General features: G+C 39.7%; 1 protein-coding gene across 13 annotated transcripts in view; it reads right to left on the reverse strand.

Moving 5' to 3' along the window:
- The window catches only part of SYNGAP1 (synaptic Ras GTPase activating protein 1), a 470,644-nt gene that overhangs the window by 58,295 nt on the left and 391,996 nt on the right, over positions 1-20,353 (reverse strand). For 10 of the 13 annotated variants that reach the window (XM_089656452.1, XM_089656448.1, XM_089656450.1 and 7 more), the window contains 3 exons: positions 2,591-2,864; positions 2,337-2,510; positions 675-896 (listed from right to left, as the gene is read on the reverse strand). In XM_089656452.1, coding sequence (XP_089512578.1) covers positions 675-896; positions 2,337-2,510; positions 2,591-2,864 — 670 coding nt within the window. The remainder of the gene's footprint in view (positions 1-674; positions 897-2,336; positions 2,511-2,590; positions 2,865-20,353) is intronic. The other 3 variants (XM_089656453.1, XM_089656447.1, XM_089656455.1) reach the window with 1 other exon arrangement.

Here is a 20,353-nt window from a genome sequence, read left to right on the forward strand (position 1 = left end):
TCAGCTTGAGGATCAGGGGTTGGAAGTCTCCGGAGGTTGCTAACCTGTAAACTGCCTGACCTCCCACAACATCTCCTAGTATTAATACCACATAACAGAGCCCAGATGCAAAAAGATCTCCATTATTCAATACTGTTTTGCACACCCAAGTCTTGAGACAGGACGTGACATTAGACAATTAAAAGGGCAGAAGCTGTCAGGCTTCAGGTGACATTTGCATTTCAAGCTGAAGCCAAATGAAGTAAAGCCTAATAAAGAGGTAATCGTATAGCTTCCCGCTGAGAAATACAGTCAGCACCCAGTTTCAGGGTTAGTTAGAAAAGTATACAGACATAGGGGTTCATTGAGGTGGGTAGCCAGCTGTGTAATATGAATACCATGATCCCATGGACAGGCTATGTCCATGTTCACGTTTAGCCAATGCATATTTTGGAGCCAAAAATTTGAAGATGATGAGTGATGATGATGCTACTCAACAAAAAGGGTGAAGGGGTGGCTGGAATTATCAAATTAATAAACGCAAAGGCCCTTAAAGGCCCTACATTATGTTCATATTTGATAGTCATATATGGGTTTTTCTCTGACTATTGTGTCTATTACAGGGGATCCCAGTTCCAGAGGATCCCCTTTCCCGCCTCCCCCCAGTCCCCAGAAGTAATTAATAGAGTATTTACCATTTCTAACCTGTTTAAGATGCTCTTGATCTGCGTATCCTTCTCTGCCTGCTGCTGCCGGAGCCGCTTCTCACTCTGCTCTAGCCGACACTGATATTGCTGCAGCATTTTATTAGTTTGTTCTTCCTGGGAAAGAAGGCGTCGCTCGTACTCCTCCAGTTTTTTGTTGGACATCAGGAGCCTTTCCTTCAGAGTGTAGATCTCCTCCTCATACTCTTTTACCTACAGGGCCAGGGAGACAGGGAAGAGGAGAGAGAGGAAGAAAGATGGAAGGAAAGAGACAAGAGAGTTGAAGGAAGTGGCGTGGTAAGAAGAGACACTGAGAAAAATAGAGGAGAGAACAAGAACAAAGTGAAATCAGTGAGTGGAAAGACAAAGAGGACAGAAAGGACGGAGTTATAAATGGTTGAGGAACAGGGCAAGATGGTGGAGACGCAAGACGGGATAACTGAAAAAAATGACACTATAATGGAGAAGTAAGCAGAATAAAATGGAGGAAGAGCAGTAGTACAGAATGGTAAAGGGGAAGTAAAAAAGGATGATAGGGACCATGAATGGATGATGTGGAACCATGACAGGATGATGTAAAATAATTTGTATAGGTAGTGGTGGAAAGGTTGGACTAAATGAAGAGAAATAAGAAAGGATGATGCAGGAGGACAAGATAGCAGAACACAAGGAGGACATGACAGTGGAGGTGCAGTGAGACAGGGTTGTAATAGAGAAGCAAGAGAGGACAGTGTCAAAGGAACAGAACAGAATAATGGAAAAGAAGCAGGACAAAATAGAAGAAGAGAAGTAATATGGGATGCTGGAGGAGATGTAACACAGGCTGACAGAAGAGCAAGGAGAGATTTTGAAAGAAAAGCAGAATGGTATGAAGGAGGAGATAAAACATTGGGTTGGGATAGAAGAAGTACAGGACGGTAGAGGAGAAGTTGACTAGCCGGACAAGATAATAGAATTAACACTGAAAATAAAAACTAGGAGAGAAGCAGAAAAGAGATGGTAGAAGAGAAGCAGCATGAGATAGTGGACAAGAAGTAGGATGAAATGACAGTAGAGCAGGGAGGAACAGAGAAGGAGAAGCTGGGTGGGATATTGGAGGGAGCTGGACTTAATGAGGGGAAAAAGAACAGGATTCTGAAGGGGCAGGCCAGGAGAGATGCATAAGGGAAAGAACAGGATTGTGGAGAAGAAGCAGCTTGGGATGTAGGGCAGGGTGACAGTAGAGCAAGATTGGATAATGACACGCTGGACAAGATATTGGAGGAAGTAGGACTTGATGGAAAGAAAAAGAATAGGATGGTGGAGAAGTAGGCAAGCATTGGTGCAGGGGAAAGAGGACAGGATGGTGGAGGATAAGCAGGATAGGATGGTTACACAGAACAGTAAAATATGGTGAAAGAGTAGCAAGACATTCAGTTTGGAGGAAAGATGTAAGGCAGTATGGTGTAAAAGGGTGTGAATATATGGTGGAAGAGAGGCAGGATAGTGTAAAAGACACAGGGCAGGATGGTGGGAAAAGGGCAGGGCAGGATGGTAGAAGCAAGGCAGGACAGGAGGGTGATACATAAGTAGGGTAGGTTGGTTGACAAGAAAAAGGACAGGATGGCAGAGGGGAATTCTGAATAGTATTGTGTAGAAGATGTCTGTACTCACCCTCTCAAGACGACTCTCATCCATTGACTTTGAGTACTCTTTTAGTTTGTACTCCTCTCTTTCTATGTGAGCGCTTTCAATGTCAGCTGAGAGATGAGGCATATTAGACACCCAGGCAACTGTGCGTTCCGAGGCAGGGGTGACTGGATTCAGTGTGGACTGTGCGTGTGAATGCTGGGGGAGGAAAGCCAAAGATTATGCACAGACTAACCAGACAGACATCTACAGTAGACTGTGGAAAACGTTGATGGTACCTGCTTGGTTATACTGGGTTTAAGCCCTCCACCATCTTTCTCCACTGACTGCTGCCTCAGTCTAGCAGCTCCATACATTGGTTCCGGGCTCTGCAGGAGGTTACCGCTGCTTGGCCGGGGTTTATGAGCGGCTTGCACCGTCAGCTGTTGGGATTTACCCCTGTGAAGGGGAGGGGGCTGCGTGTCCTGCCTTCGCTGTACACTGGGGGCAATGGTGATTTGAGGGGGGGACAGCATGTGCTGCAGATTGTCTTGGAGGGAAAGCTGCCTCTTGCTGTATTATAAGAAGGAAGAAAGTATGAAATTAAAGTCTAGTGTCAACCCAAAATGAACACCACATATAACTTATGAGGGTACCAAACAAACATTTAAAACTACTAAGACATTTCAGCAAAAACAAGCCATTTTTGAGGATCTAACATGAGTTTAGGTGCTAGAGATATGGTTGAGGTAAGATTATTACATTCCTTCTGCTGGTTTAATAAATCATTTGAAAATATGGATTACAAAGTATGTGTTACCCATAGGAACCAATGAGATTGTTGCTGTCAGCATTTTTTTAGCAAAAGCCAGAAAATAACAACTAAGACCTGTTTGGTTGCTATGGACACAAAGTTTAAGTGAACCATTCAGAATCCTACTGCTGATTCTTAGTGCAGTTTAGGGTATTAAAGTGAAACACAAATTCTCACAATACAGTCTTGTGCCATTGTTTAGCCAGGTGGGGGACCTCACTTTTCCTTTATCACTTTTTCTTTGTTACATCCCTGCTCCCAGGTCTTCTGATGAGACAATGAAGGAGCAACACCAGCATGACGTTGTCATCTCATGTCCTCTCTTCTCATAAGCTCCAAGCTCCATGTTTGACTATTGGCACTATACTATGCTACAGAGCCTGACTGGCTCGCCAGAGCTAGTACTCCCTCTCTCAGTCTGCTCTCTATTGTGTGTGGGACCATAAACATAAAAGTGGGTTTCAGATACTTTAATTGCCAGTATTTAAAATGCATCTAAACTTTTTAATCAAACATGACTTGATTAAGAGTCATTTTTTAAATTTTTGCCTGGGATTCAGGTTTCACACCTGGCCATTGTTCTTTTAGCTGATCCACATGAACAATTTCTATGTATCCGCCCAATCGGCAGGATAATAATCTTTATTCTTTTTTTCTTTAAGCTTTGATCGTTTTTTTTCACAGTCAAATTATAAAGCACTCAGACCTGGCGTAGCAGTTCATCTCGCTATTCCTTGACATAAAAGGGCACAGGGAAGCCTACATTTAGCAACACTTCACAATGAGACAGCACTGTCTGTCAGCTGATCAACTGTCAGATGAAAGTAATCAACCGAAGAAAGAAATTGTGATCAACTTCCATCTTCTTCAATATGATTGTGGCAGTAATTGCCAGGTCACTACAAGTGTACAAAAAAAACAAGGAGAACACCAAATAAATCAGACTTTTGCGGGGGGGCTAACCAATGTATATCATAAATATTAAACATACAGAAACTAGTCAAGCTAAAAAAAAAATGATAGGCTTTGCAGTTGTTCATTGTAACCAGAAGCCAGTGCACAGCTAATGAAAGAACAATTAAAAACATATAACTATGGGCATATACAGTTGTGCTCAAAAGTTTGCATACCCTGGCAGAAAACATGAAATTTTGGTATTTATATTAAAAAATATGGCTGATCATGCAAAAAAATGTCTTTTATTTAAGGATAGTGATCATAGGAAGCCATTTATTATCACATAGCTGTTTGACTCTTTTTTAAATCACAGTGAAAACAGAAATCACCCAAATGGCCCTGATCAAAAGTTTCCATCCCCTGGAGTGTTTGGCCTTGGTACAGACATACAAGGTGACACACACGGGTTAAAATGGCAATTAAAGGTTAATTTTCCACATCTGTGGATTTTAAATTGCAATTAGTGTCTGTGTATAAATAGTCAATGAGTTTGTTAGTTCTCGCATGGATGCCCTGAGCAGGTTAGTTACTGAGCCATGGGGAGCAGAAAAGAACTCTCAAAAGACTTGCATAACAAAGTAATGTAACTTTATAAAGATGGAAAAGGATATAAAAAAATATCCAAAGCTTTGAATATGCCAGTCAGTACTGTTCAATCACTTAATAAGAAGTGGAAAGTTCTGGGATCTCTTGATACCAAGCCAAGGTCAGGTAGACCAAGAAAGACTGCAGCCACAACTGCCAGAAGAATTGTTCGGGATACAAAGAAAGACCCACAGGTAACCTCAGGAGAAATACAGGCTATTCTGGAAAAAGACAGTGTGGTTGTTTCAAGGAGCACAATTCGACAATACTTGAAAAAAATGAGCTGAATGGTTAAGCTGCCAGAAAAGTCTTTACTGCACCAATGCCTAGTTACAATGTGCCTAAAAACACTTTGACAGGCCTCACAGCTTTTGGCACACTGTAATCTGGAGTGACGAGACTAAAATAGAGCTTTATGGTCACAAGACCTATAGCTACAAGAATACTACCCCCAATGTGAAGCATGGTGGTGGCTCACAGATGTTTAGGGGGGTGAGCTCTAAAGGCATGGGGATTATTGTGAAAATGGATAGCAAGATCAATGCAGCATGTAATCAGAAAATATTGGCAGACAATTTGTATTCCTCTGCACAAAATCTGCTCATGGGATGCTCTTGGACTTTCCAGTACAACAATGGCCCTAAGCACAAGACCAAGTTGACCCTCCAGTGGTTACAGCAGAAGAAGGTGAAGGTTCTGGAGTGACCATCACAGTCTCCTGACCTTAATAGCATCAAGCCACTTTGGGGAGATCTCAAACATGCAGTTCACGCAAGGCGTCCAAAGACTTTACATGACCTGCTGACATTTTGCCAAGAAGAATGGGCAGCTATGCCACCTGCAAGAATAAACAACTATTACAAAAGACTGCACGTTGTCATTGATGCTAAAGGGGGCAATACACAGGATTAGGAACTAAGGGGATGCAGACTTTTGAACCGGGGCCATATCACTTGTTGCCATGTTTTGTTTTTTGTAAAAATGGTTCATACTGTACAGTATATTACCAATTCTCCAAGGGGACCCAAACTTTTGAGCACAAAATCAGGGTTTGCCTTAAAACATATTCTTCAAATTTTACAACAGATACAAGTGTATCATGAATAATAACTCCCCAAGATTACAACCACACAACCACAGAATGATATAACATCTGAAGACGTAATGTTGCAAACCAGGAAATCCTGCTTCTTCTGGAGCCCACCTCCACAAAAAGAAAAGTTGGCAGCGGTTGACACTCACGATGTGATGCTGCAGTCCAGTGGTGAAGATAACATAGACCTCTACCTTCAAAGCATTTTGCACGCAATCCTGCTCCATCAGGCGCTTTAGTAAACTTGTCTGTAAGGTACAATGCCCTTTGTGACTGATTGGTCAAGGAGAGAGATGGCAATAGTTTCTTCACTGCCACTCATTACTATTATACGCTTTTTCGGACCAGGGGTAGTTATTCCCTGCTGCCAACTTTTTTTTTTATGTGTGGAGGCCTCAGGCCTTTGGATCCCCATGTCATTTGAACGCACAGTCAGCAGACGAAAAGCATATGTAAGCAAGCTTTACTAAAGCATCATACCCTCCTGAACAAGCAGGGTTGCCTGCAAAACTCTTTGAGGATTGTGGACTATATTATCTGCATCCCTGGATTGCAACATCACATCATGAGATGTTATACCATTCTAGGGCTGTTACCTTGTTTGTAATCCTGAGATGTTTGCATGAGTTATTATTGAGGTCATGATACACTTTTGTGTTGTGAAATTTGAAGAAAATGTTTTAGGGCAAACCCTGACTTATATTCTCACAGTTATATGTTGTTTAAGTCTTTCAAGTCTTTCACTAATTGTGCACGCTTCTGGTTACAATAAATTACTGTAAAGTCTATAAATATTTTTAACTTGGCTATGTTCTTTACATTTTATATTTGTGTATATATATATATATATATATATATATATATATATATTAGCACCAGAAAAGTCCCATTTATTTGGTTTTCTCTTTGTTTAGGGATGTGGTGCTATTGATGCCCAGAACAGCAAAAATCTATAGATTACTACAAGTATACAGAGTTCATGAACGTCCTCTCCAAAGTTTACCACTTTGATTTTGTGTGCTGTGCATGGGAGGAGGCATTTTTATCTAAGCCACAGTGAGGTCAGGCCCAACCTCTATGTCATAGTGAGAACTAATGGGTTAATCATTTCTTAATTCTGAAACAGCTTGTTTTGGCCTGGACATACACATATGGAGACACATGCTCATTGACCCTATGAGCTACTGACCTTCTGGTTGTAGTAGAAGATTTGCACACAGGTGTCTCAGTTCCACCTTTTCCTGCTTCCATTTGTGTTCACTTTATGTGCAAACACAAGTCCATGTGAGTATAAGGCAGTGTTTCTCAACCAGGGTTCCAAGGAACCCTTAGAGTTCCCTCAGAGGTTACTAGGGTTTCCTTTAGCTGTGATTTACCTCCAATATGTTGGTGCCTGCATAATTTTGACTCCAACTCCACTTGGTAGATCAATTTTAGCTGCCTGTAAGGGGCATACTGAACCATACTGACTATCACTGTAAGGGGAAATTTCTTCCCAATGACAACCAATGGAGGAGGCATTCTTCCAAATGACCCCCAAGTAATTCATTTTACCATGGGTTTCTTGAGATGTAAACATTATTTCAAATGGTTCCTCTGGGGTAAAAAAGGTTGGGAAATGGTTGTCTAAGGCAGTGTTTCTCAGCCTTTTTTCAGTTGCGGCACCCTTTAAAAGTATGCACTCCATTCTAAAATGTAAATGTAAAAACTAAACTTATAGTTTTACATATTACAGCAGCATCCACACACATAGTAAACCCAAGATTAGAGGTGATTTATTCTTACAAAGAAAATATACCTTTGCACACTGGTACTGACTAGTATTCCAACATTTCTCTTCCCCCTCCATTTCTCTCCCTCATTCTGCTAAACAGTGCTGAACTGGCCGAACAAGGATGTTCTGAAGGGCCCAATGTCCTCCTTATCAACCTATGATGTCATCTGTTGTTAGGACGCTGGTAGCTGACTCACAAAGTGTCCAAGGTGGTAAAGATGCACAATAAAAACCTGTGGCTTTGCAAAACAAAAAGGTAGGCTTGTTGACAAGTTTTGACTCATTTAGAGCAACTTTTAAGCATTTTGCCAAGGCACCCCTGAAGAACCCAGAAGGCATGCCAGGGTGCCATAGCACCCTGGTTGAAAAATGCTGGTCTAAGGTGAAGATGATCCAAAGCTGTTTTTTCATTTATGCCAAGAATTAGCTACTTTTTACTCAATCAAAAATGAAAATATAATTTGTTAATTCTACTGCCATGCTGAACAGAATGATGATGTTGCTGCTGCTGTTGGGCACACATTTTAACTGAGATTTCATGAGTAAGTAAAATCTAATACAGATTTGTTTTTTCCACTTAAAGTAGAAGTAAAGGAATTTTATTTTCATTTTGGATAGAGTAGGAGAGAGTTATAACCCTTTTTGGCATTTGTGTGCCATTGGAGAGATTTCCTTTCACTTCCTGTCCCACAAGCAAAACAGGAAGTGAGAGGAAATCCTTCAAAGTGAGGGAATCCCCTGTTGATGCCAGAACTAGTGTCCCCATTGGAAGATTTCCCTTCTATTCTTGTTTTGATGAAAACCCAAAATTTTAAGTTCTCTGTCATTTCACTCTTAGTGAGAACTGTAAAATAGGAAAAACACAGAGGGTTAATCTCTCTAATGGGGGCACAGGCAGCAATACAAAACCTGACAGGGGCTCTAATCCCTCTCCATTCTATCCAAAACCAAGAAAAAAATTTTGACTTTAGTTATATTTTAGGCCTTGATAATGGATCCAAGCTCTGATAAAAGGAGTGTGCTGGCCCTGAAACACATTAGCTGTTTTCTGTGATCATATGGTGAATCATTCAGGTGACTTGGTCTCTATCATTTGATCTGGACCTCCTGTTGTGTTTTTTACATTTTAAGTTAAATATCATGTCACCTCCAGTTTAAATAGTAGAAGAGTGAGAGTCCGGCACCAGAGCATCTTGAGGTTAAAAGAAACAGTTTATTTTTCCATCATTATGACCATTAAATCCTCTGAAAGGAGCTGAAACGCGTCCATCTTTTCCAGGAATTGATTCCTTTTTTATGTCTTGATGGAAAAATAAAGTGATTCTTTTAACCTCAAGATGTTCTGATGCCAGACTCTCACTCTTCTACTATATCCATAGATGGCAAGTACTACGTAGGTCCAGGCACAGGCACCCGGATCTCATCCTAACAATATGAGTTTTCCGTTGGCGTAGTAACACTATTACTCTTTATTATTAAGTTTAAATACATTTGTCAATGTGATTTAATATTTTAAAAAGCCTCTATGTATAATTGGCAAATATATATGTACATGGTGGCAGCCATATGTGCATGGTTTACTGTTTAGTGTTGCTTTACTGCTTTCTATCTTTTTTTTCAGTGCCTCATTGAGGAGATTTCCCTTTACTTCCTGCCCAGGAGATACAATAGGTATTAGGTATAATACATTTACTTGATTTAAAGTTTTTTTTTACATTTCTTCAGTTGCTTCTGGGTTTCTGGCCTAGGCCAAAATAATGTCATGCATCCCAAGAGTCTTTGCGGCTATTTTTTCTTTCATCTGGAGGAGGGCCTTTCTCAGCTAAGCACATCCTCCTACCTGCATGCCTGAGCTAAGGGCATATGGATTCCAGGAAGTAAATGCTACATGAATCATCTGCCTTTACTCAAGATGGCTGCAGCTAAAAATGCTAGGGGGGTGTTTTTCAAATGAATGGACGGATGGATGGATGGGCGAGTTTGTTTTGGATATTAAAAATGCATTAAATAACGGTTTGAGTTTGTGGTGCTTAGATACATTTAAGTTCTGTTTTAATCAGGGCTTAATCATAGGATGTTACATAGCCAAATTACTGACTGTGCTGATAATATACAGACAGTACAGATAGGTAGCAGGAGGAAGAACCTACAGGTCTGTGAATAAAAATATTTTGTGGGGAGCTTGTGATTTTATATGCAAAGTATCCTGGGATTTCAGTCCAGAGGCTAAAGTTTCAATGTGGGGGAAGCCATGGCATGTCATTGGGTGAAATCCAGTGGATCAATGACCCCTGAGAGGGACCATTTGCAAAGGTGAGTGCAGAGATGAGTATTTTATGGAACCCTACAGTTTCATGGAATGTATTGTTATGGCATTGATTAAACTGAAGATAGCCAAAGGAGAAGTTTAATTTATTATTAACTAACAAAGCACAGGTATTTGCCTCCAGGGATACCCACTAGACTAGTATGCCAGGTTGTCAGTTGGGCTCCGTGGGCAGAATAATACTATTTTTGGATAAATGGTGAACCAAAACGCTGTAGTTTACCTTTGAAAATGGTGGGAAAGGAACTCTGGTTGACTGAAAACCACCTGTGTGCAAATATCCAAAGGAAGCAAACGTTTCCTAAACGAGAACCTACCTGTTACGGCACAACCGGCACCCAAAACTGTCTAATTGCATTTACCTCTCCTGGGTGCAGCGTAAAAATACGTCCCTTGAACAGACAGTTGTCCTCTATGGTGAAAACAGACCTCAGCAATGATGGAAACCTAATTGCAGGCACGGCGATATATCATGATGTAATATTCAGATAGAAGGTGCACTCAGCCTTCTAATCCTAAACCCTAAATCCTAACCTTTAACCTTTAAACCTAACCCTAACCCAGACCTTCAACCCTAGCCATCAGGCCTCCCAAAAAGTAAAAAAAAAAACATTTTAATCCCGTCACTTGTCCAGAAATGCTAACCTTCGATGCAGGGGCATGGTCTTACCAGGATCACTTCTGTCAGCAATATTGCACCTCTCTAAAAAGAGCTTGAGCCAGTAAGAGGGATGCAGATTTGCTGTTGACTGCCAAACTATCCAGTGTCTGAATTTAAGGCTTGTGAAGCAGCATTGCTCAAAAGTCCTTTATCCAGTGGAATGCAAAATGACTGTAATTGCAAGATAAAGATATCCTGCAAGTATTACAGTAAAGTGTGCATTTTACACTACAGGCTTATTTTAAAAGGTAGAGGAAGATGAAAGAAAGAGCGCACAAACCTTGCGCATTACCTCAATAAATAGTGACTAATTTTATTATTAAGGAAATATACTCACAAAATGATTGTATAACAGGCATAAGTAACCATAATCCAAACAGGGTTACAGGTAAATCAAAAAGGGGGGGGGATGAAGGCTAACGCGTTTCGAAGGGTGCTCCCTTCTTCATCAGAGCTGGGTTTGCCTGAACTGCTTTAATACTGACACTCAGTGGCTGAATATCTCCTTGCCATGGGAACTCTGCCATACTGAAGTTTCTATCTGCCAAACCCAGCTCTGATGAAGAAGGGAGCACCCTTCGAAACACATTAGCCTTCACCCCCCCCCCTTTTTGATTTACCTGTAACCCTGTTTGGATTATGGTTACTTATGCCTGTTATACAATCATTTTGTGAGTATATTTCCTTATTAATAAAATTAGTCACTACTTATTGAGGTAATGCGCAAGGTTTGTGCGCTCTTTCTTTCATCTTCCTCTACAGTTTTATTAAGCTTCCCCAGCTTCATGATAGAGCTGCACAACCTCTGATCACCAGTGGATGAATACACAACACGCTGCTTGTCACTAACGCCTGTTTGATCTGAGTCCTTGAGCGCAGGAGATAATGGATCTTTGTTATTTTAAAAGGTAACAGTCATGTTTTTAAAAAAAAATGTATAAACTACCATTACTGATAAAGTGCTTGTTCTCGCCTTTAGATCAGTAGCTTTTGACCAGAGAAGGACCCTCCAATTTGGAAGAAAAATATATTTGAAATATATTTTAAAAATATTCTTCCCAAATACATTGCCATATATTTGAAATGTTACAATTTTGCCCATATATATTCCAAAATATAATTTTATATATATCTATATATACACTGCATGTTGAAATGTGTTTTTATTTCTAAATATATTGTAATGTACAGTGCTGAGCGAACTGTTGGCGCTTTATAAATACTGTATAATAATAATATATGAAAAATATTTTAAAAATACATTTCAAATATACTGTATGTACCCCCCCCCCCCCCCCCCGCCATGTCAATCACCCTCCCTGTTTACATCTGATTCTGCCTGGGCCCCATACAGGAGGACTGGTAGTATCCCCATCATCCACAGCCCTGTTAGTGACTGACAGTCACTGGCTCTCTGCTCACTGCAGACCAGGGGTCTTTAATCGCTCAGTTCTCGGTCTAGAGGTGGCAGGGGACTGCTGCAGCTTTCATCTAGGTGGGTATAAAATGTTTTCTTTTATTTATGTCCCATACTTCTTTTAATAAAGCCTCAAGTTTTCTTCTATGTGATCCTGACAGGCTCTTTATTAACCACTTCAAGTCCGGACACTTTTACCCCCTTCCTGTCCAGGCCAATTTTCAGCTTTCAGCGCTGTCGCACTTTGAATGACAATTGTGCGGTCATGCAACACTGTACCATATGAATTTTTTAGCATTTTTTTAAGACAGATAAAAATTTATTTTAGTGGTATTTATTCACCACTGGGATTTTTATTTTTTTTGCTATATAAATGAATTAAGTATATGTATAATCACCTTCCCCCAAACCCCTCAAAAAGTCACACTTTCTCCCCAGAAAGTAACACAATATTATAACCTTTTTGAAATTACATAAACCCACTCATATTCAAATAAATAATAAAATTCAAAAATTCAAAAAAATTCAAAAAAACAAAAATCAAAAAAAGTCCAATATAAAGTGTCCCAAAAAAATGTCCTAATACAAACAAAAATAAAAATAGTGTCCGACAAATTATCCCAATGTTCAAACTTTATTCTCCAATAGGAAGAAATTCCATTTCATCCCGTGGTACCTCAAAAAAAACAAATTGAATAATCTAGTGCATTAACTTTATAAATGATATATTCACTCCGTGCAAAAAACACAAAACCATAAAACTGTGCAAAAACTGTATATATATCTCTCCTCTGTGCACATATGAGTTAGCTGTGACCACTCTGTGAACACTGCAACACTGTGTATCCACCAACACCAATAGTATTAGATACTATTACCCTCTGTATCCATATACCAGCATCCAATGAGATCTTCTAATTCGCTTCAAAGAAATTATTCCAAGGTCCTCAAAAGACAGGAAGGGTCTCAAGGCTCATATTCAAGGTATAGTAAAGAAATTTTAATAGCCACTTACATTAAAAATTCATTAATCCAGCTTCCAACATGTTTCTCCTATGAGTTCCATCAAACAAATGCAATCTGCCATGTGTTGACAACCCACAAAATGGCCGCGGCGACACTTCCGGTCTGCGTGCGTGCGTCACGACGTCACACCCTTAACGCGTTTCGTCACTTCCGGACTTCGTCAGACGAAGTCCGGAAGTGACGAAACGCGTTAAGGGTGTGACGTCATGACGCACGCACGCAGACCGGAAGTGTCGCCGCGGCCATTTTGTGGGTTGTCAACACATGGCAGATTGCATTTGTTTGATGGAACTCATAGGAGAAACATGTTGGAAGCTGGATTAATGAATTTTTAATGTAAGTGGCTATTAAAATTTCTTTACTATACCTTGAATATGAGCCTTGAGACCCTTCCTGTCTTTTGAGGACCTTGGAATAATTTCTTTGAAGCGAATTAGAAGATCTCATTGGATGCTGGTATATGGATACAGAGGGTAATAGTATCTAATACTATTGGTGTTGGTGGATACACAGTGTTGCAGTGTTCACAGAGTGGTCACAGCTAACTCATATGTGCACAGAGGAGAGATATATATACAGTTTTTGCACAGTTTTATGGTTTTGTGTTTTTTGCACGGAGTGAATATATCATTTATAAAGTTAATGCACTAGATTATTCAATTTGTTTTTTTTGAGGTACCACGGGATGAAATGGAATTTCTTCCTATTGGAGAATAAAGTTTGAACATTGGGATAATTTGTCGGACACTATTTTTATTTTTGTTTGTATTAGGACATTTTTTTGGGACACTTTATATTGGACTTTTTTTGATTTTTGTTTTTTTGAATTTTTGAATTTTATTATTTATTTGAATATGAGTGGGTTTATGTAATTTCAAAAAGGTTATAATATTATATAAATGAAAATGTCCACAAATTTTGAAAAAAGGTGTTTTTCTTATAAAAATTTGCAAATAAATAATCTTTCTTCATAAACCTTGGCCAAAATGTATTCAGTTATCTTTTTAGTAAAAAAAATAACCCAAATTAGGGCTGTGGATGAGGGGGTACCACCAGTCCTCCTGTACGGGGCCCAGGCAGAATCAGATGGGGGGGGGTTACATTCAGTATATTTGAAATGCATTTTTAAAATATTTTTCATATATTTAGAAATAAAAACGCATTTCAATATGCAGTATATATTTATTTAAATATATTTTGGAATATATTGAATATGTCCAAAATCGTAGCATTTCAAATATATGGCAATATATTTGGGAAGAATATTTTAAAAATATTAAATATTTAAAATATATTTTTCTTCCATGTGAGCTGTGAACCAGGAATGTCCAACCTGCGGCCCATATGGCCCAAGACGGTTGTGAACATGGCCCAACACAAAATCATAAACTTACTTAAAATGTTGATTTATTTTTTTGTTGGAATTTTGGAAAAAAAATTGACAGTGTCTCTTTACTGGACTTTTATATGTTTTATCTTCCTAAAGAAAAATATTTCACTCTTCACAATCATGCCTTATTCATGTCATAAGTTTTCAGCAGCACCGATATTTGTGAGCAACTATTTTCGAGGATGAAGAACACGAAGGGCAAAATTAGAACCTAAACATCTGAGGAATACCTTGAGAATTCATTGAGAATTGCTATTCCATCCATCCAAACGGATATTGATGTGTTAGTTGATCAAAAACTGATGTCAGGTTTTGCACTAGTTTTATGTTGCCCCCTTTTACTTTTATAATAGAGAATATTTAAAAAAACTGAAGTTTTAGTACTAAGATAGGTACATTATCCATATCTGTGACTGATCACTTGTGATCTGCCCGACTTTTGCTGCTCATCAGCTATCCTTATTGTTCGTGTATTTTATGTGCGGCCCAAGACAATTCCTCTTCTTCCAATAAGGCCCAGGAAAGTCAAAAGGTTGGACACCCCTGCTGTATACAGTATTTTGCTCTTTGGAATGCCAAGTCAAGCAGAGGGCTAAGTGGTTAGCACTTCTGCCTGGTAGCAGTAGGGTCATTAGTTTGATTCCCAACCATGACTCTGCCTGCACGAAGTTTGCATGTTCTCCCTGTGCATGCATGTATTCCGGTTTCCTCTCACACTCCAAAGACATGCTGGTAGGTTAACTGAATCCTGTCTTATTGGTCCTAGTATGTGCATGTATGAATGTGAGTTAGGGAACTTAGATTGTATGCTCCTTGAGGGCAGGGATTGATGTGAATGTACAATATATATATATATACATATATATGTGTAAATTGCTGTGTAAATTGACAGCATTAACCAGTACACGCCCGGCCAATAGCCAAAAGGCAGCCGGCAAAATGTACTGCATTTGCGGGTTGAACGCCAAATGGCGTCCTCCCGCACATGCGCAGTTTGCACTCCTGCAGAGCCGCGCAGTGGTGCGATCTGTCACCGGCCGTGTACCTCGGACACGGCCGATGACAGATCTGAGTATCGACCCCGTTGCCGGTACCATGTGACCTGCTGTGACCAATCACAGCAGGTCACATGACAGTTGTATACAATGGATGGCTTCATTCATGCCATCCATTGTATACTACTGTCTAGCTGTGAATGATCACAGCTAATCACATGCACATGTCATGTGATTAGCTGTGGCCAAATCACAGCTAAGCACAAAAAAAAAAAACAAAACAAAAAAAAAACCCTGAATGAATCGGATGTCATTCAGGTAAATGCTTGCTTATAGCAAAGTAATTCTTTGCTATAAGCAAATTGGGTAAAAAAAAAAAAGATACTGATCACTTCCCCAAAGTAGTGCAATGTTACTATGGTAACATTGTACTACTTTGGTCATAGTGAAATATGAAAAAAAATCTTAAAAAAAAGAAAAAAAATGTAATAAGAAATTAAAAATAATAAAAAAAATATATATATATATTTTTTTCATACTCTCACCAGTCAGTGTCCCTGATCACCGCCATGCCAGTTATATGAAGACACTGTAGTGCACTGGTGACAGTATGTAAAAAAAAAATAGTGAAAATAATTTTTTGCATTTTTTAATTTTCTGAAAAATTATGACAAAAAAAATACAACTTCAAAAAACTCGCCATGCCTCTTATGAAATACGTCGGACTGTCTACTCTGCAAAAAGGGGTCAATTGGGGGATATCTGTACTGTTCTGACATTCTTGGACCTCAAGAAAATAGATTGGCCGTCAGTACTTCAGGATTGATCAATATTCAGATCTATACCATAGAACTCTATAACTTTCCTACAAACTAAAAAATACATCCTAATTTGGGTTATTTTCACCAAAGACATGTAGCAGAATACATCTCGGCCTAAATTTATGAAGAACAATTATTTATTTGTAAACTTTTATAACAGAAACAAAGAAAAACGTGTTTTTTTTCAAAATTTTCGGTCTTTTTTTGATAATTTAGCAAAAAATGAAAACCTCGGCGATGGTTAAATACCACCAAAAGAAAGCTCTAGTTGTGTGAAGAAAATTATAACATTTTAGTTTGGGTACAATGTTGTATGACTGTGCAATTGATATTTAAAGTCTGAAACCTGAAAACTGGCCTGGGTAGGAAGGTGTAAAATTGCCCGGTATTCAAATGGTTAAATAAGTACTCATATTTAAAAAACTAAACCCTTGTAATTTAAAGTCGAACTCCAGGAAAAGTTAAAGCAGAACTCTCATCAAAACTTTTATTTTCCCATGCAGTGGGGCTGTGTGTATGGGTTAAGTGCTCGTTTTGTCCAGGGGCTCAGGAAAAAGCTGTACTCATCCATTCCTCCGTGCTCCTCCACGTCCAGCGGTGGACTGTCCGTGCCGTTCTCAGGTCTGGAGCTGGTCTATGGGCGTGATGACATCAGGAACAGCCAATTCACAAGACCGCTAGCATGCGGGGGGGGCAGGAATGGTGGAGACCGGTCTTGCACTTGGAGGATCGGCAGATTAGGTAAGTATATCTTTGCTTTCCAAGCCCCTAGTCAAAAACGAGCATTTAACCCATGCATTACGGGCACAGCCCCACTGCCTGGGAAAATAATAATTTTGCCCGGAATTCTTCTTTAAAAATTTTCCCTGCACTCGCACTGCAAGTGCTAAATACTTGTGTAGTCCATTATACAGGAATAGCATTCTTACTTTCCTGATCCTCGACTCAATTGGCATACAGTGCTTCCCTATGTGCCAGCAGTTAACTGTCCCTCTGCGTCCTCACGTCTAGGGCATGACCATGGGCCCTGCATTGGTCTTGTGACATCAGAGGACCTTAGACTGCCAGAGCATAGGAAAGAAGAGGCTGCGGGGACTAGTCTAGCAGCACAGAGGTGCCTGCAGGAGTGGTGGATTGGGTAAGACTGATGAGCTCATCTCTGTCACTCTGCTTTCTCCTCCTATCAGCATGCTTCTGCACTGCAGCACAGCTGATTAGGCTGTGTGCTGTTTCTCCCTCTTAGTCTAATCTCTGCTTTAGAGGGACTTCAAAATGCTCATATTAAGTCAAATTCAGGTGCTTAAACTGCTTGCATTTACAAATAGGAATTCTGAAGTACCTGTAAATTTCATATGTTAGAGTACAGTACAGGACACAGGAATGGATTCTTAGACCATGAGTTATATGTTGTTATGTTCAGGTGACTGGACACTGGAAAAAGCTTTGCAAGGACCAGGCCCCAGTGTATCAATATAACCCCATCCACTATGTCAGGCTTTGTTTTTTTAATCACACAAAAAGGAGGTTACAGAGAGAAGAGGGGGGAGGGACCTGTGTTCTGTTGTGTATTCTAAGATATGGAATTTAAAGGTATTTCAAAATTGCTGTTATCTAAATTGTACAGTAGAGGACACAGTGACCGATTCTTAGACCCATGAAACAGTCCCAATAAATTATTTGAGAGGTATTCAACAAAATAGACAAAACAGCAACAACAGGCCCACGTGGAAAAAAGAAGAGTCAAGGGCTCCCGAAGAGACAGTTAACAGCAGAATCACCTTGCAGTGAAAGTAATATTATCAGAGGCTGCAACTTTGTGAGAAAATAATCCCTCCAGGGGTGGAGGTGAACATCTGAGCAGGTCTGGTGGGCCTAGAGATTAAGGGTCAACCACAAAAGGATGGACCTTCAGTAAACAATGATGCCTGGAAGGGGAGAACTAATTGTACCCATAAGGTAGAATCAGAAAAATTAAAAGGGCGTAGTTGTGGGTTGGGGAGTAGAAACCTTCTTCCATCCATAACCGCATCAATGCATTCCTCAAGGTTTTTTACCTTCAAAGTACATGTACAAAAGACATCTTTCCAGAGCAGGGTTAGCTCTAAGCTATAAAATTCTGCACATGTCCATATAAAAGAACATCTGGGTAGCAGTGACCATAACATGATTTAATTTATTGTTAGCTGTAAACAGCGAGCACATACGGGAAAAATAAAAACGCTAAATTTTAAGAGAGCTAATTTTCCAAGGCTGAGGGCTGCTCTCTAAGACTTAGACTGGGAGGGAATATTGGCATCGATGAACACAACACAGAAATGGGAGTTCTTCAAAAAGACTGTATGTGAACACACTGCAAAATATATTCCCATGGGCAACAAGTTTAAAAGGCTAAAAATCAAACCTATCTGGCTTACGGCCAAAGTTAAAAAAGCTATAGATAATAAGAAAAGAGCTTTTATTAAATCTAAAAATGAAGGAGCGCTATCATCGTTTAAACATTACAAAGAATATAACAGAATATGCAAAAAGGAAATAAAGGCCGCGAAAATTTGAAAACGAATGACAGATTGCAAAAGAAAGCAGGACAACCCCAAAAAATTCTTCTAATATATTAACAGTAAACGGGTCCGGTCCGAGCATGTAGACCCTTTACACAATAATCTAGAGTGGGTGACTGGGGACAAAGAGAAGGCAAATTTATTAAATACCTTCTTCAGCTCCGCGTATACAAAGGAGAATGGGGGAGCTCTTGTCCATAATGGGCGTGGTATTGACACAGCTCCAGATGATCCACATTGGCTCACAATTGATATGATCCAAAAATATTTAGACAGAATAAAGGTGAATAAAGCTCCTGGACCGGATGTCATACACCCACGGGTCCTTAAAAAATTGAACTCTGTCATTTCAAAGACGTTGTTTTAATTGTTAGGGACTCTTTAATGACTGGCATAGTACCACTGGATTGGCATAAGGCCAATGTGGTGCCAATATTTAAAAAGGGGTCAAAATCTTTACCAAGTAATTATAGACCTGTTAGTGTAACTTCTATAGTTGGGAAGATACTGGAAAGTTTAATAAAAGACCACATAGATGAGTTCTTGCTGCAAAAAAATATTTTAAGCAACAGACAGCATGGATTCATGAAAGACAAAAGTTGTCAAACAAATCTGATTTCTTTTTATGAGGCGGTGAGCAAAACCTTGGACAGAGGGGTGGCGGTGGAAGTGGTATACTTGGACAGAGGGGTGGTGGTGGACGTGGTATACTTGGACAGAGGGGTGGTGGTGGACGTGGTATACTTGGACAAAGGGGTGGCTGTGGACGTGGTATACTGGGACAGAGGGGTGGTGGTGGACGTGGTATACTTGGACAGAGGGGTAGACGTGGTATACTTGGACAGAGGGGTAGACGTGGTATACTTGGACAGAGGGGTGGTGGTTGACATGGTATACTTGGATTTTGCTAATGTGTAAGGTAAAGTCTACAGGCTAGGAAAAGTCGGTATGTAAATGGATAGAAAACTGGCTAAAAGATGGTATTCAGAGAGTAGTGGTTAATGATTCATACTCTGAATGGTCTGGGGTCATCAGTGGTGTACCCCAAGGTTCAGTGTTGGGACCCTTACTTTGTAATATATTTACAAACGATTTAGGGTCTGGGATTAACCACTTGCCCTCCAGAGGATTTACCACCCTTCCTAACCAGGCCATGTTTTGTGTTACTGCGCTGCGTTATTTTAACTGACAATTGTGCGGTCATGCAAGGCTGCACCGAAATTAAATTTATGTCCTTTTTTTACCATGAATAGAGCTTAGTTTTCACCTATCACCTATGCATTTTTAATTTTTTGCGCTATAAAAAAAAAAGTCTGACAATTTTGAAAAAGAAAACAATATTTTTGACTTTTTGCTATTAAACATGTCCAGTAAAAAATTTTAAAAAATCAAATTTCGTCATAAATTTAGGCCAAAATGTATTCTGCTCCATGTCTTTGCTAAACAAAATCCCAATACATGTAAATTAATTGGTTTATGTGAAAGTTATAGCGTTTATAAATGGCGTTATATACACTGGGCTTTTTTTTTTTTTTTCATTTTTACTAGTAATGGCAGCAATCAGTGACTTATAGCGGGACCGCGGTGGGCATTCTGACACTGGGTGGGAACTGACTTGGTGTCGCTGACATCCCCTGTGACACCA

Source organism: Staurois parvus, unplaced genomic scaffold (assembly GCF_062004578.1).
Source record: "Staurois parvus isolate SC_StPar_1 unplaced genomic scaffold, SC_StPar_1.0 ptg000906l, whole genome shotgun sequence".
NCBI classification, from domain to species: Eukaryota; Metazoa; Chordata; class Amphibia; order Anura; family Ranidae; genus Staurois; species Staurois parvus.